The sequence below is a fragment of the Parus major genome, chromosome 1 (genome assembly GCF_001522545.3).
Source record: "Parus major isolate Abel chromosome 1, Parus_major1.1, whole genome shotgun sequence".
Taxonomy (NCBI): Eukaryota; Metazoa; Chordata; class Aves; order Passeriformes; family Paridae; genus Parus; species Parus major.
The window spans coordinates 17030049-17046023 of record NC_031768.1 but is presented as its reverse complement, the minus strand read 5'-3'; the positions used below and the strand labels follow the sequence as shown (position 1 = coordinate 17046023).

Genomic DNA, 15975 nt, shown 5'->3' with positions numbered 1-15975 from the left:
AATTTCAGGAGTCCAGCTCTACATTAAAGAATCAAAAAAAGGCAAGATTTGCACAGTATTTGCATTTTAGTCTCATCTTTACTATAGTTTTATTTGAAGGAAATATTCTGTTCACTACCTGCCTGCAGGTGGGATTACAATAAATTAGAATTCAAAACCCAGTAGCAGTCAATCCACAAAATTAGGGCTATCATTTCAAAACTGAATGAAAACAAACTAACAAGCAAAAGAGTATGAACTATTTATTTCTGAGAAAATAGTCTACAAAATTGTGGCTTAAGTGCCATTAAACGGTTAACATAAAAATAGGAAAGAATCTGATAAAATACATTTCTGACAATCATTTAAGTCCTGCATTACAGTTTGAATGGTTTCAAATATAGGAAAAAATCCAAACCTCACTTATAATGAGCTTATTCAGTTTGCATCTTGTACTTCTACAGTTTATAACTGGGTAAGTGTTGATGCATAAAGCTGTAATTCACCAGTGTTGAACACAATTTTTTTGAAAATAAATAAGTAAACACACTGAGATGATACAAGCTGAGCATAAAGAATTCATCCTAATTACATCTGGGCAAAGAAATTCAAGTAAACAGAGTCATACCATAAAATTTTTATAAGGAAAGCAAACTAGAAGTAACACGCTCACCTGGTTCTCAGAGCAATTTTCTCCAGGTATTATCATTACTTCTATAAACCCACAGGCTGAAGTTACAAAATAAGATGCCTACAAGCAAAAGAAAAATTAGTATGTACAAAAATGTTCCATCATCTAGAATATAATGAGATTTATCTCCAGCTTTCCACTCTGTCACCAAAGCAGGGATTCTTCACACATTAATGTCCAAAAGTTAAGCACCAGGTTCGTTGTCCATTCCTTGCCTGTTCAATGCAGATTCAGCTTAACTAAGACACTGATTTTAGAAGAATATACCTTTCCTATCCCAGATACCTGCTTTTATTCAACCTCTGTGAAGACAGGTATCTCCTTTTCTTCCTGGGCATGAGGGCAACAATATAGAAAGCCATCTTGTACCAGCCAGTTATTTTTTACAAGGCTCAAAGATGTGTGATGAACTGGGTCAGATAAGTGTTTGTCCCATTAGGGTACAATTTGGTGTCCCAAAAACCCAACAGAACTGTGCTGTGTTTGGTCAGCACAAAGGAATCAAATCATCACACTGGATACCTATAGCCAGCAGTCATGTTGTGCAGACAAGGACTTGAATTGTGATTTACATCAAATACCAGCATTTGATCTCTCCTCTGTAACCTTCCACTTGCACAAGGCAGGCTGGCTCTGCTCCCACTGGCACACTGGTGAACACCAAAATCAGCTTTCATACACTTAAAGGCTGGCAGTCTCTCCACTTCTGAGATGAGGACTCTGAATCTCTCATTGCTGGCGTTAGCAATGTCATCAGCTTTTGCACTCCCAGCCCACTCTTACGGAGTCTCCACAGCGAAGTGGAAAAGGATCTCCAGGAGCACTCAGTGTGTGGCTGCCTCTTCAGATCAGGGTGACATGGAAGTCCCTCAGGGAACTGGGCTTGCTGCTGCTCCCAGGTGATACAGATGCACTTTGGTTTAGAACTCAAAAGGAAACAGGGCAATGGGAAGAAGAGCTGGAGTCTCAGTATCCTTGCTCCTGCAAGAATCAGGCAGCTGATAGCCCTGGGGGAGCAGCCAAGTGAGCAGAGTGGTCAGAACTGCACTTCAGTGTCAACATGACCCATTTCTGAAAGGGAAAGAAAAATACCCAGTGTTAACATTCAGCTGGAAATATTTGTTCTTATGACCTCACAGGAATAAGAACTATATACGTCATGCACTGAGCCAACTGCTCAGCAACTGAGCAGGGGCAGTAATTGTCCACTGTTTTTTAAAATTTGGAATGGACTTTGATTTCATTGTTTGTTTTATGACTACACATTAGAGGCATTATTATTACCACTCCCATGGAAAATGCTATGAATGAGGTAGCAACCATCCCAGAAAAAAATAGTATCTCATTCTTAATATTTTCTTGGGTGGAGAAGGGGTATAGAAGCTGTTGTTTTTCTGATGCATGCTGAAAAATGCTTTGGAAATACCACCTAATTTTCAGGGCAGGAAATGCCTCAATGCCCGCTACTGACAGCCTCTTAGCCCATGTCTTTGAAAAAATAACATGCTACAAGGATAAAATGGGTAGTTCTGAAGTGTATCTCTTCTATGTCTCAAAGTATCAGGAGTAATTGCCTTAATGGATGATTAAAAACTTTTGCCCTGCTATTATTGCACAGTAGGGAGCTGCCATCAGCAGTGACCTATTTGCTGTTATGGCAGAAATGCTTATTGGTGCTTATCTGTCCACTCTGTGATACTCTTAGAAAATAAAAAACTTCTGCCTGAGGGCCTTCCTTGCTTGGCAAGTGGGTTCAGCTGGGTTCCCTCCCCTTTCTCATGGTGCTGTGGGCACAGCCCTCACAGATGACAGGCACGTGAGCACTGCTTAGAGAAAGCTCTCTGTAGCTCTCCTGGTGTGCCTGATGTTTACATGAAATGCTGTTACTGCTGGGCTGGGATATGTGTTTTCTTTGTAAGGGGTTGTCAACCACAAGACCTCTGGAACTGTGCCAGAGAATCAAGAGATCTATTTTAAAATGTTACGGTAATCTTCTGCGCTTTCAAGGGGGCTCTCACACCATATTTCCGAGCTTCACCATGCAATCACACAGGATTGTTTCCTTCCAAAAGGATTTGGTGGGGGTGATGGTAATGAAGACTGAGCAAGCTGGTCAGTCCCAGGCTTTATTGGTGACCAAAAATTGCCATAAACTATCATTGCAAACAAGGGTGACACTAGTGATGAAAAAAGTCAACAAACCTTGCTGTGTTATTAAAGGCACCGTTTTGAACATGAAAAGGCTCAAATGTGGAGAAGGAAATGTTTCAGCTCATCTGGGAGGAGAAGTCCAGTTATTTTTTGATGCTGCTTGTAACCAAAGCACCTCCTGATGCACAGGCGGCACAGCTGCATCAAGGACAGTGGCCCTGGAGAAAGATCCAGGGAAGAGGTTACACACATGGTTTTATAATGCCAAGACTATAAACCTGAAACAGCCACTGTGCAGCCCACCTCCTGTAACCAACCTCTCATCAGGTTTTCACACACAGCAGTGAAAAATCAGACCTGCACCCCCCAAAGGACAGCTGCCCACCTGCAATCCAGTCCATGCCTAGTCACTCTGTCATTACTCAGCTGGCATCAGCAGCATCAGCCTTTCCCTTTTAAGCTGTGCAGATGTTTGTTCTGTCTGAGAAGAGATGATTGATGCTACTTTAAAAACCCTTCCCTCCTCTAACTCCTCCAGTGAGATCAAAGTTTTCAGTCCACTGCTTTCTGGAGGCATATTTCATAACACTGACGAACACAAAGCAAAAGAAACACTATATAGTTCTTTATTTAAACCTTCCAGGTTAACCACATTGATAGATGAGAGCCCTGTTGAAGAATCTTTATCACTTTACAAAAAAATCAAGGTATATTAGCATTATACACTTGTTTGGGTCTCTTATCCTTTCCAGGAAGAGGAAGATCCCGTATCAAGTTTTACCTGTGGCACCTGTCAGCATTCAACACTCCAGAGCATCGTTTGCACAAGGGTGTGCAGGGTGGCAGGGGCTGTGGGAGGGCAGGTAAGGAGATGGGCACCAACGAGGGGGCTGGATGCAGGGATGGGGAGAACATGAGAAGGGACACTGCAGAAAGCAAGAGGGAGGTGAGTGAGCTCAGAAGGGACAGGTTAGGTGCCCTCCCTCCTGCAGAGCAGAGGGAAGGAAGGAATGCCACAACAATAATGTGGTGAGGTGGCAGCTTTGATCAGCTTTTGAGACTTCCCTCGTGCAGGACACCACACTTCCAGCACCTCTGCAAGGCTGAAAGCTGCTGTGCTATCACAAGGGCCGTGCAAAGGGCTACACCCTTCTGCTAGGAGCCAGCACGTGAGCTGTTACCCTGCTCTTGGGTAGAAAACAAGGCAAGCTAGTTAAACTATTGCAGTATCACACTGCACTTGTGCTTGACTCTGACCCCAAAGATAAATGCTGTGCCTGCAAACATCTCATTGAAAAAACAAAGGCTTCCATTAAAAGAAAAAACAACCAAACCCAAAACATAAAGACTTATCAAAACACAAGCAGTGACACTACACTGGAAAATATTTTGCAAACACAAGAACACTCTTTAAAAATACAGTACATTTTTGGAGCATTCACTAATTCTCCCACCCACACACAGGACTGTCCCTGAGATGTAACCAGGGATTGGGATGGTCCAGCAGCACGGTGAACAACTAGGAAGGAACCACCACATGCACTACACCTGCTCTGGGCTGGTCCTGGGAGGCTGACTGGGTCAGCACGCTCACCAACTCATCTCTGGTGGCCAAACATGCTCCCTGCAGCCTGCCTGGCCACGGGCTGCAGGGCTCCAGCAGCTGGGGTCTGCCATGGGAGCAGCTTTTGCACCACTCCTAGACTGCAACTGTTCAGCCAGCCAAAGAAGACAGACATCTGCTGTCCACAGGCACGACCCCATGCAGAGAAGAACACGTTGGAGAACATCAGAAAAAACACTATTCCACAGGAAATCTCCCTTCAGGCATTTATTGTTTCTGATTTTGATTGCTGAATTTCGCTTAGAAAAGTTCCTCGCTGCCCATGCTGTCAGCTTAGCCCGAGCAGTGTTTCTAGACCAGCTCCTGGAATGTTTTTCTATCTCAAATAAACAGGACCCATGCAGTGCCATGGCAGTCAGCAATCAAATGCAGCAGGGACTGGAAGACAAGCAGATCATTGCTCTGTGTGCCATAGATTAGGCTGGGAAACCAAATATCCGCTGCTCAGGCGTAACACGCACAGCACAGGTGTTTCCACACCACTTTCACGTTATTATTTTAAGCAGGGCCTGATTCATCATTTTGTCGTTCCAATTTTATGAGTGTGAATATTTCAATGGCAACAATCTCATCAACATGTAACTGGTATGAACCCTACCATCACCAATTTGTTTAAAACACTGAAAATCCAGATTATTTAATAATGTATATAGCTTGCTGACTGAATGAGAAAACCTTAGGAAGAAGACAAGCACAAAAATGAGTAGACACTAGAAATCTTATTCTAAATTTCTCTCAATAATAATAAGTAACATTTCTCTCCATACTTCATTAAAGATTTCATAATCAATAAAATAAAATAAATTTACCTGGAACTATTTAATTCACAAGTACAAAATGGACTCTTCCTAAAATTTAAGTTTATGGTTTGATACTGCTGTTATTAATCAGCACATAAAGTTGGTCTTTAGAGAAAGTCTAGTGTATAAATTAATATAAATATATAATTCCATATATCATTCCTGTGCAATTTTCCTTAATGTCAAAAAAAAAAAAAATCAGGCAATCTTTCATTTTAAAGATACTTTTGAATCCATGTAAAGTTTGAGCCAAGAATAAAAGGGCAACGAATAAGAAAACAAATTCTTCAATATACTTTTTTTTACTATTACATACATTAAAATTTTTGGGGTTGCAAATCTCTATTTATGCATTTGCACTGAGATGTACAAACCTGACCATCTACTGTATAGCCAGAGATCCCAAACCTCAACCTCACTACCCAACCTCAATTTCCATCAGAGATGATTTGCTGCCTGCACACTTCACCTGACACAAGGGAATTGAGAGATTCTCGCTAAATTCAAAGTTTTAGGTAATGAAAAAAGCTACCATTAATTTCTAAGGAGTCTTTTGCTTGTTTATTCACCCTCAACTCTATTTTGTATTATATGGCAACCTCTGTATGATTGCCTCCTGATGCAGTAAATTCAGAATCTGGAGGTTCAGGAAAGGTTATTTTTTTTACATTATCTCTGCTAGTGCACCACTATATCCTGGTACTTGAACAATGTCCCTAAGTCAGCAAATGGAGGCAAGCTCAGTTATTCCCAGTTTTCTAGTGCTTTCAGCCTGGAATAGCATAGCCTTCTGCAATCATCTGTGTGGGCTTTCCCTAACACAAGTTCTAAGGGGCACCTTCTCTCTGCAGGAACAGCTGGCCCACAGGGCAGCCAGGTGGGACCAGCTCCACTGGCCTCTTGTTTTCAGCGTTCTTCACCCAAACATCTGCTCCAAAGTCAATCAGCAGCTTCACCAGCTCCACACTGCAATTCCTGGCAGCCGTGTGCAGAGGGGAGTCCAGGCCCTTGCCGCTGTTCACATTTGCTCCTGAACAGTAAGAGAGGGCAAAGAACAATGACAAAGAGCAATGATTAAACACTAGCCCGTTTTCATTCACTGCACTAGCTGCTATTTGTCTGACTAACACACAAATGCAGCCAGGGGTGGACTCCCTTATGCTGGGCTTGGGGCTACAGTCTGCACAAGCACAACTCTCGCTGGCTGAGCAGTGGGGCTGTGAGTAAGAAAACGACCCCGGAGGAATGGTGCACGAGGAAGTCCTTCACCCACAGCCCAGCCCATGGACATCCTGAAGCAAGACAAATGCCTATGGCCCACCTCTGCTTCCCATCCCTTAAAATAAACACAGGATTTCAACTCCTCTGGACTGGAGGCTTAAGCTAGTGGGATTTCCAAATGCCAAAGTATCTGTTAGGGAAAAAATGTGAGGATAGAAAAGCTCTAGAGGTTCTTGGTAGAAGAGGGAATAAGCACCCCTGATGACAGTTCCCCCATTCATTACCCTGGATTAATGCCTCCTAAAGCACCCTAAGAAAGGTGAGCTGCAGAACTAATTCAAAACTGGAAGGTTTTTATAGTACACATTCCCATATAAAGGAACCAGCAGAAAAAAAATTAGCAGAAAAAAGAAAATAGCTCTCAACCATTTAATATTTAGACTAATTTGTATCTGACCTCTTCCCAAAAAAGGTCATTATACTAAACAGTGACCTACCTAAAAGGTGTTATATATGATTTTTGCTTGTTTTTTCCAAAGTAGCTTTGTTGGTGCATCATTATTGTACCAGCTCTGTGGCCACTTCAGGTTATATGACCCCTTTAGCTAGAAGACCTGTACTACTGTAGATAACAAGAAATGATTTTCTGTAATTAGCCAAGTGTATAGACTTACAGCTAGGTTTGTGTGATGCAAAAGATATAGTGCTGAACCTTCTTCTGTGTTGTTAATGTTGCAAACCTTTCATGAACTCATTGGAAATTAAAATATGTTTGCAGAAATACGATGTAAAAGTGGCTGAGTCAGTTGTTTTGGGTAAAGAGGAGTAAAAAAAATTAAAACATTAAATTTATTCCTATCCACTTCAAATAACTGCAGCATCACGTGCATAGACACTGGAAAGGAAAGCTTGTTCCAGGCACAATCAGCCATGTGAAATCCAGGATCACCCATCATTTTGTTGGGAGCTACCAAGCTGAACTCTTGGGTCAAGAAGAGCCTGATCTACCACATTTAACCAGGGCTGCTATCAGGAGTGGCACATCACCCGGTCCCAAAACACAAAGATAGTCCAGAGATAGATGTTGCAGGAAACGGAAGTACACCATTCTTTATTTTTGTTTTTACCTGACTCAAGCAGCTTCCTGGCACAGTTCAGTTGCTGGTTCTCACACGCTACATAAAGAGGAGTACCCAGGTGCTTGATGTTGTGATCTATATTTACCCCACGGGATGCAAGGAGCTCGACACACTGCACATGACCTTAAAAGGGATAAAGAAAAAGTCAACTCACAGAGTTGAGATCAGGCCTTTTTTTCTTCAGCAAATTCCCTGTTGCAGCACTGTAGTTTGGCAAAGATTCAAAGTTTTGTCAAGAGGTGGTAGTGTAATACTTTCATTCAGTCCAATGGATCCAGTCAGCAAAACAGAAGCTGAAAAGCCACGTTTAGCAAAACAGGCTAAAGCCTCACAGACTAAAGCCTCACATTTTATCTGACTCATTTCAGATGTCTACTGAAGATGAGATGAATCACTCCATGTTTCTCTCCATTCCTTTTGAAGATAGCCAGATGTCTCCCTCAAATGTCCACATTGCAGGCAGCTGACTTGAACAATGCATTCCCTTCCAGGTGTCACCATGTGAACTCAGAGGATCTGACAGCTGAGCTGACCTGCCCTTGATGAGCAACAGGGGTGGGAAGAACTGCACCCCTCAATTAGCAAGGCATTTTACATGACCCAAAGCAAGAAAATGATCTTCTTTATCTCTCTCCTCCACTGCAGCACACTGCCAGTAGCATGGAAGGGAGGGCTGACGCCTGTGGGGTTACCTCTCTTAGCAGCCTCGTGGATGGGGGATGCCAGGTCACAGGGAGGCTGCAGGCTGGCTCCATGCTCCAGCAGTAAATTCAAGCAAGCCACACTGCCACTGACACATGTGTTGAACACCGGTGTGTGCCAGTCAAGAGTGACTCCATTCACCTGGGGGAAAATAACACAATCCGGCAAGTGTTTTTATCTCCTCAGTATTTCAGAATTGATGACAACTAACCAGTTTCTCAGCAGAATATAGGGTTTTGGATAATTTTTATAAATGATCACGGCCACTCCAGGGTCTCTCAGGAGCTACCAAGCTAAAAGTATGGCCATTTCTTAGTTATCTTAGCTGAAACACACCAACCCATAGCCATCTCCTGAAACAATGTGTTTTTGGCTGAATGTGTGCAGCCCTTCCTTGTGTTTTTGGTTTTTTTTTTAATTTTAAATTTTAAACAGAAAGGGTTTTTTACTGGTAAGTTGATGTATGTATGAATCAATTTTCTTATTCATTATAATTTTGACATTATCTTGAAAGTAGTGGCCATGAGACACCATTTCACCATTTTATTTGCAACTTGTTTCCATTTCTTTCCCACTTTATTGTCAGTTGATCCCAACATTCCTGTGCCTCTACTTAAGACTCTGAATATTGATACCAACAAGATTAATGTGTGCATAAAAAACACCCTTAACTTCTGCAGGATAATAAACTCTTTGCAAGATGAACTTCCCCTTGTTCTTGTGAAAGATGAGAACATTTCATCCTCATCTAAAGAACAATAATAACTGCTTCTTATATCTGTGCTTTTTTGGATCGTTTTTAAGGACATGCATTTCATAAGTACCTTAAGCAGAGCTAAGTACAGAATAGACATCACAGAGATACTCTGCCATCATGTACCGTTAAAGTGTGGTAATACAACACACTGAAACTAGAGACAGTGGTGTGTCCATCACGTACTCACCCGAGCACCATGTTTTAACAGGACACTGGCACAGGCAGCATGACCCCCTAGGCAGGCTTCATGGAGGGGAGACACCTGGTCTGCTGTAACAAGATTGACATCATTCCCCTGATAAGGTAATGGAAAATATCATTACAAACAGCTACTAAAACCCCCATACAAAAACCAGCAATAAAAAAAAAAAACCCAAAAAAACAAACAAAAAAAAAAAAAACAAACAAAAAAACCCCCAAAAAAACCCCAAAAAACCATGAAAAAAGCAAACCCCAAAACAACAACCAAAAAGACCCTTCTTTAAAAGCTTTATGTAACTAGACCTTCCTCAACTGCCTGGAGCTATTCACCTCAAAAAGTAAGGATGAAGAGGATGAAGAGGCTGTGATGTTTTGGATGAGGTGGATACTGCCACAGAGTACCTGAGGTCATGCCTTGTGCACACTGAAAACCAGCACAGAAAGCTTAGTGGAGTGTCCAGTGGGAAAAAACATCCTGTTAGGAACTCAGCGTGATTTGCTTTCTACTACACTGCAGATAGCAAAATCTGAAATAAAAGAAAATGATGAAAAGTTGCTACTAGAGCTCTTGGCAGGGCCAGGACTGCTGCTTTTCTCTATCACTGCTCAAGCCTTCTGACCTTCTCCCCACTGAGTCTGTGGTTATTTGACTGGGTTGAACCCTGAAATGCTCTTGAAGTATTTTCTGCTCTTTGCCTGGAGGCAACCACTGGAGGAAAGAAATGCATCAGAAACATTGTTTGGATTCTACAAGATCTTTTGTTTCTAGCAGTCTTGGTGCTCCAGAAGACTAAACTGGAAGAGTCTCCAGTGCCCCTTCACTTTCCATCAACTCCTTCACAGGTTAAAACCCAGGGATTTGAAGAAACAAAGTGGTAAGGTTCACAAATCACTTCTACCTATCCCTGACCTTCTGGAGTGGGACCAGGGCCTTGGGATACACTCAGGCACTTCAGAAACAAATGTCTGGGTGACTGAATTGAAGCCTCAACCAGACCCCTGACTGGGTCCAGAGCTGGCCCTCAGTTGGGGCACTAAAAACTGCTCACAGGCACACACAGGAGCTGCAGAGGAGCTGCCCTCAGCCATCCAGAGATCCCAGTGATCAGGGTCTCATTACCTCTGCCCAAGTTAACTCATCGCCCAGGACACTTCAGTACATTATCAAATTAGTGCACAAAGTTTGTGCTGGGCAAGGAACTGATTGTAGAAAAAAAAAAAAAAAAGCCTGTTGCATGCAGATTTCACTGTGGCCTGGTTAACACAACTTTCTCACCCTGGAAGTTTCACAGTAAAGCACAAACTGCAGTCATCCACTGAACAAACCCTGAAAAGAAACCAGGAGAGGTACCTGTTCAATGAGCTTCTTCAGAGAAAGCAGACGCCCATGGATAGAGGCCTCATGTAAAGGAGACCAGTCTGAAACAAAGTCTGTATAAAAAAAAGACAGGAAAAAGGCTAAAAACTCTATTTCACTAGCATACTTTACCCCAACTGTGTGACCTCCCTTCTACTTTATTTGAGCTGCCAAGATTTCTTTGGAGCAGATGCTGTGAGGGATACAGACAAGAGGATATCTTCTCTCTGGGTGCAGTTTTAATTCATCCTATGTTTGCATTGCACAGCTGCATTCCCCTTTAGAAGACAGGAGAGGGATTTGCAGAACATCACCTGGCTCTGGCTGGGCTTGTCCCTCTCGCTGAATTATTTCCAAGGCCTTTTTTTTCATAAACTTACGACATTTTACCAATTAACTCAAAAGGAATATGTTTTGAAGAGGCTTTGGCTGATCAGTCATTTACCCCTGCTCTGAGCTGGACTAGAATCAACAACACTTGGCAAGAGAAGGGACCAAAGTACAAGAAGGCAAATTGTGCTGCTTGTTGATTCCATCTTTCAGTTTTCAATGTCTGGTGTGAGTGGTGCATTTTAAGTAATAGCTGTGCTCTCTGCATTGTTGAAACCACAAAGTGAGGTACAGCACGTATATACCGTGCAAATATTAATAGAGGGAGATCTTCAGTATTACAGATTTTATGGCTCAGAGCCAACTGACAGCAATAATCCTTCTGGGATATGAATGTTACAGCATTCAAAACCCAGTGTCTGCTCTATGTCAATGTCCCAGGTTCCCCCTGGGAAGGAAGGGAAGCCTTGACAGAGGGCACTTCCCACAACTTCCTGTGAAAAGACATTTTGCTGCTCTCTGGAGATGTCCCACTCTCCTACCACTAACGACAGAGAAAACTCAAGTGACCAAGTTGCTGAGTTACTGAATTTCTCAGGAATTATAATAGAGTACATGTATGGAATGGAATCCTTAATAGCGAGGAGTCTGCCTTCAGCAAAAAACCCTAATAAGCCACTATAATTCTTTAAAACAAGGTTTACACATAAACTGATGATCATAAAGGTTTTAAATGAAAAGAAGGTATATTTAGACCAGACATTAAAATGAGGTAGTAAAGTAATGGAGCAGGCTGCCAAGAGAGGTGGTAGATGTCCCATGCCTGGAAAGATTCAAGGTCAAGTTGGATGGGGCTCTGAGCAACCTGGTCTAGTGGAAATGTTCCTGCTCATTGCAGGGGTGTTGGACTAGACAACCCTTAAAAGTCCATTCCAACCAAAACCTGGCTCTGAGTCTATGAACTAGCTTTTAAAGGAATTGTATTCTTTGTTATTGGTATTATCTGAGCTCTGCCTGTCCTCCTATGTTCCATGGGCTGCATCCCACAACAGTTACACAGTTTCATTAGGCTCCCAAAGATCCTTCCACTTTAGCAAATGGACAGCCAATTCTGGAAGCTGTGGTTCTGGTTTATATGGATAGAAAAACTAGGCTACAATTATTAAAGCACAGAATTATTAACTGAACTGAATTAAAACAGCTTTACCCTGTGATGTGTGTCAAATTGATGCTTATCTGACTATGCTGTTGTTCTTGCTGATCCTGCCTGTATTACAGTCAGTTGTGTTTCCAGGGTATGCAAAAAGCTTCTCCTCATTTGAAAACTAATGCCATTGCCTAAACTGCATGAGTTGTAAGGGAAATGTGTTTACAGAAATTCTAAAAATCTCGATGCAAGTACAAATTTTTTGAGCTGCAACTTGAACTCTTTTTTGGCCACACAAATACTGGCAGCCATTTGTGCCTGTACCTGTGCATTGTACCAACTTGTAATATCATCATGTCAGAATTCTGATTAAAAGAAGGACGTATCCATGTGCAGATTTTATTCATTCAGTCCTTGCTTGAGAAAAGACAGGTTTCTACTGAAACTCTACAAAAAGCCAGACCAGCCATCTGTGGACTGGACATTAGCTTGCAATTTTACAAGTCTTAAAAATGAGTAAAAAGATTGACCATATAAGCATCAAAAATAAATGTCAGTGAAAAATAATAGAGATAAGTGCTAAGACATGATTTATCTGCGAGTTCTGTAACAGAGAAACTGAGAGTTTTATCCCAGGTGGAACTGGAGTCCTGTGGAGCCCTGTGGAGTCCATCACACCAGCTTTGGATACTTTTGGAAGAGTGGTATTAAAGGCCTGACTGATGACTAATTGTGATGGCATAACTCCAGATCTGCTGCCATGAACTGCACAGCCCCAGGCTGATGTCTTTCCTGCCCTATCTCCATCTGCAGCAAACACCTCTCACCTGAAGCAATGTCAGGGAGACAAGCCTCCTGGAAGGGATGGCAAATTTCCCAAGTTTCTTGACCCAGGGCATCACCTTCTGGCAAATAACAATATCTCTATTTTCTGCCTGCTCCAGGCTGGAACTCGTGTTTCTTGCCTGGAAGAGGAGAAATGCTGCAGTGGGTTTCCATGTCGCATTGCCCTCACTGCCAGGAGGCACACTGTCAGAATATGAAAGATCTGTATTGTATTTGATTAAGGCCTAAGAAAATGTGAGTTCCAGCTGACCACAGGCTTTCAAATTCCTGAACTAGTGACATTCATGGAAGTACTCAAAACACTCTGCCCACCAGAGCTGCACGTGAAGTAGCAAGGCTGGCATATGTGGGGGACACAGCTGTGTTCATTGTATGTACCACCACTGGAACAAGGATTCCTGATTGTCAAAAAACATGTACAACTGCTCTTTCACAAAGAAACAAGATAATTTGTCCAAATTTGAAATTTACCCACACCTTAGTCCACAGGGAGGTAGAGTCAGACCCCAGAAGTTCAGCATCTAGAAATCCAAACCCCACTGGCTTTCAGTGGCTTTGGGTCACTTAGCTCCCCTTCCACTGCAGAAGACTCCAGCCAGCCCAGAGGTTCCATTAAACCTCTGGTCATATTTGATTGCATTGCCATCACTCAGGCTGGTGACACTGGCAGGGTGGTGTACACAGAGGGAGCCTTACAGCAACAACCATGCACACACGCAAATTTTGACTGCTCCCTTGCACAACAGAGCTCTTACAGGACCTTTCTAGAGCGCTGGTTTTTGTGGTGATGGATGAGGCAACTTCTTCCAACCTCTGACCATGTGAGGGCATTGCATCCTCCGTGCCTGTCCCCAGGCTGGTTTCCTTCTGTGCCTCTCACACACAGTGCAGCTTGAAAGGGGCTCTGAAGTCCCTTCAGTGAAGGTATGCCCTTGCATTCATATTTGCAGATAAAAAATCCCAAGGCATTATATAGAACAGATTACAAATGGTATTTTTCATAGTCAAAGGCTGCCCCTTAAAGTTTGTGATATACACAGCCTGAGCCAAGTACATTGCTGCTGGAAATTGCCAGAAGAGCTTAGTGACTCTACTAAGGAACAGGCAGACACAAAAGGAATGGACAGAACTTTGATTTTCAAAGGACCAAATGATCTGTGCCCAGCACTGTGCCATGTAGGATTTCCTCCTTCCACCCTCTATTTTGCTGGAGCTCATCTCCAGCGTGGACTGGTTCACACTGTTAATAACATCTCTGCCTTCCCTCTTACCCCAGCCTCAGGCTGTACATACGTGACACACACAAGGACAGGCAGACTACACTGCAGATAGACTAGTCAGCCTTGCATTTTGGTTTTATGGTCTTAATTTTAAATTTGGTATTAATGGAAACATCCTGAACAGCCCAGGAAAGGCACAAGAACAGCATAAAGTCACATTTTCTGAATTTACCTCATTCTCTCTGCACTCGCCATTAGATGAAGGAGCAACTTCACAGAAACAGAGCTACATGGAACACGTCCAGCTAAGGATATGAAGTTAAATTACTTGTCTTTTTTTACCATGTCATGTTTTCAATGGCTCTGGGCCAGACACAAAGCAATGAACAGAGTGAGGCTATTTGTCTGAGTAACTGCTCACTATTATGTGCCCACAACAGCAATGGTCACAACAATGCCATTGCAGAAGAACCCAGTAGGCTCAAACAACACTTAGGTCTGTTCATCTTAAAGTGCAGGGGAAAGGATAAAAGATAAAGGAAAAAGAAAAAAAAGAAGAAAGAGAAGACAAAAAAGAAAAGCAAAAATTAAAATAGTCAAAAGAAAGGATAAAAGAAAGAAAGAAAGTAAGTAGAAAGGGAATAAAAAGAAAGAAGAAGAAAAAGAAAGAAAAAGGAAAAAAAAAAGGAAAAGAAAAAAGAAAGAAAAAGAAAAAGAAAATGAAAAAGAAAAGAAAAAGAAAAAGAAAAAGAAAAAGAAAAAGAAAAAGAAAAAGAAAAAGAAAAAGAAAAAGAAAAAGAAAAAGAGAAAAAATAAAAAGAGCCAGTGCTGAGCTTTCTGCTGGCACTCATTTAAGTCAAACATGCCACATTTCAACTTATTTTTCAGTATGCTGAGGTCCACTTATTTGTGCTTGCACAAAACGTACTACAAAATCAACCACTCTTTTTTCTATGACACAAAAGAAAAACGATAAAAATTTCAGTACAAACAGAAATAACTTTTTTTTAAATCCCTCCAGAAGTACAAAGGCATGGGGGTGTTTAGAGGGACGGACCGAGGACCTGTCCCGAATCAGGGCACAGGGAGCCACCGCAGCCTGTCCCTCGCTGCCTCCGGCACAGCCGGGGCTCCTGGCCAGGCAGGAGCGTCACTTACCCCTCATCAGCGGGTTTGATGGAGACGCTGCACATGCCTGGCCTCCAGCTCCTTGCAATTTGCTGGCATTTTGATTTGTTCTCTCATCATCCATCTCAGCTCCGTCTGCCCAAGCGCTGTTTTTTCACTTTGTGGTTGGTTTCCAGAGTTCAAATTCCATGTTCCCCGCGGAGCCCCCAGCGGCCGGAGCGCTCTCTGGAGCAGCCTGCGCACGCATGAGCCGAGCAGGGCAGGCAGAGCCCGGGACACGGTGCCGGCAGCTCTCTGTGCACAGACTCCAGCACCTGGGGTGGCATTTAACAGAACAGCCCCCGGGCTGCCCTGCTCGGCAGCCGGCCATCCAGCCCAGCCAGAGATGTGCCTGATGTCACATCCTCTCAACGCGACGCCCAATCGGGGCGCCCGCCGTTCATTTTTATCAGGAAGGAAATTCTTAGTTTGCCAAAAAAAAAAAAAAAACAACCCAGAAAGAGCCAGTTCAACTAGTTGGGCAAACTCTGGCTGCAGGGGACCCGCAGAGAGCCACGGGCAGCAGGGCAGGGCTTTGCGGCTCCTTGGCTGCGCGCCGTGCGGAGCCGGCCGGGGGCCAGGGCGGAGCGGGTGCGCTGCTGCCGGTCCCGCGGAGCCCGAGCTGCATCCAGAGCCTCATCCC

The 15975-nt window shown here is 43.1% G+C and overlaps 1 protein-coding gene across 3 annotated transcripts; it reads right to left on the bottom strand.

Moving 5' to 3' along the window:
- Nucleotides 1-224: 224 nt before the first annotated feature.
- Nucleotides 225-15688, bottom strand: ASB9 (ankyrin repeat and SOCS box containing 9). Of its 3 annotated transcripts, XM_033512577.1 has the most exons (9): nt 15324-15688; nt 10617-10696; nt 9668-9689; nt 9252-9334; nt 8298-8448; nt 7594-7728; nt 6084-6275; nt 2873-3039; nt 225-1741 (listed from the first exon to the last, which is right to left on the bottom strand). In XM_033512577.1, the coding sequence occupies exons 1-8, from the start codon at nt 15415-15417 to the stop codon at nt 2915-2917; spliced, it is 882 nt and encodes a 293-aa protein (XP_033368468.1). In that variant the 5' UTR covers nt 15418-15688; the 3' UTR covers nt 225-1741; nt 2873-2914. The 3 variants fall into 3 exon arrangements, with proteins under 3 accessions (XP_033368468.1, XP_015500523.1, XP_033368472.1); XM_015645037.3 differs by lacking the exon at nt 9668-9689 and having other exon boundaries at nt 9252-9359; nt 15324-15686; XM_033512581.1 differs by lacking the exons at nt 2873-3039; nt 9668-9689 and having other exon boundaries at nt 9252-9359; nt 15324-15687.
- Between the last annotated feature and the right edge of the window lie 287 nt (nt 15689-15975).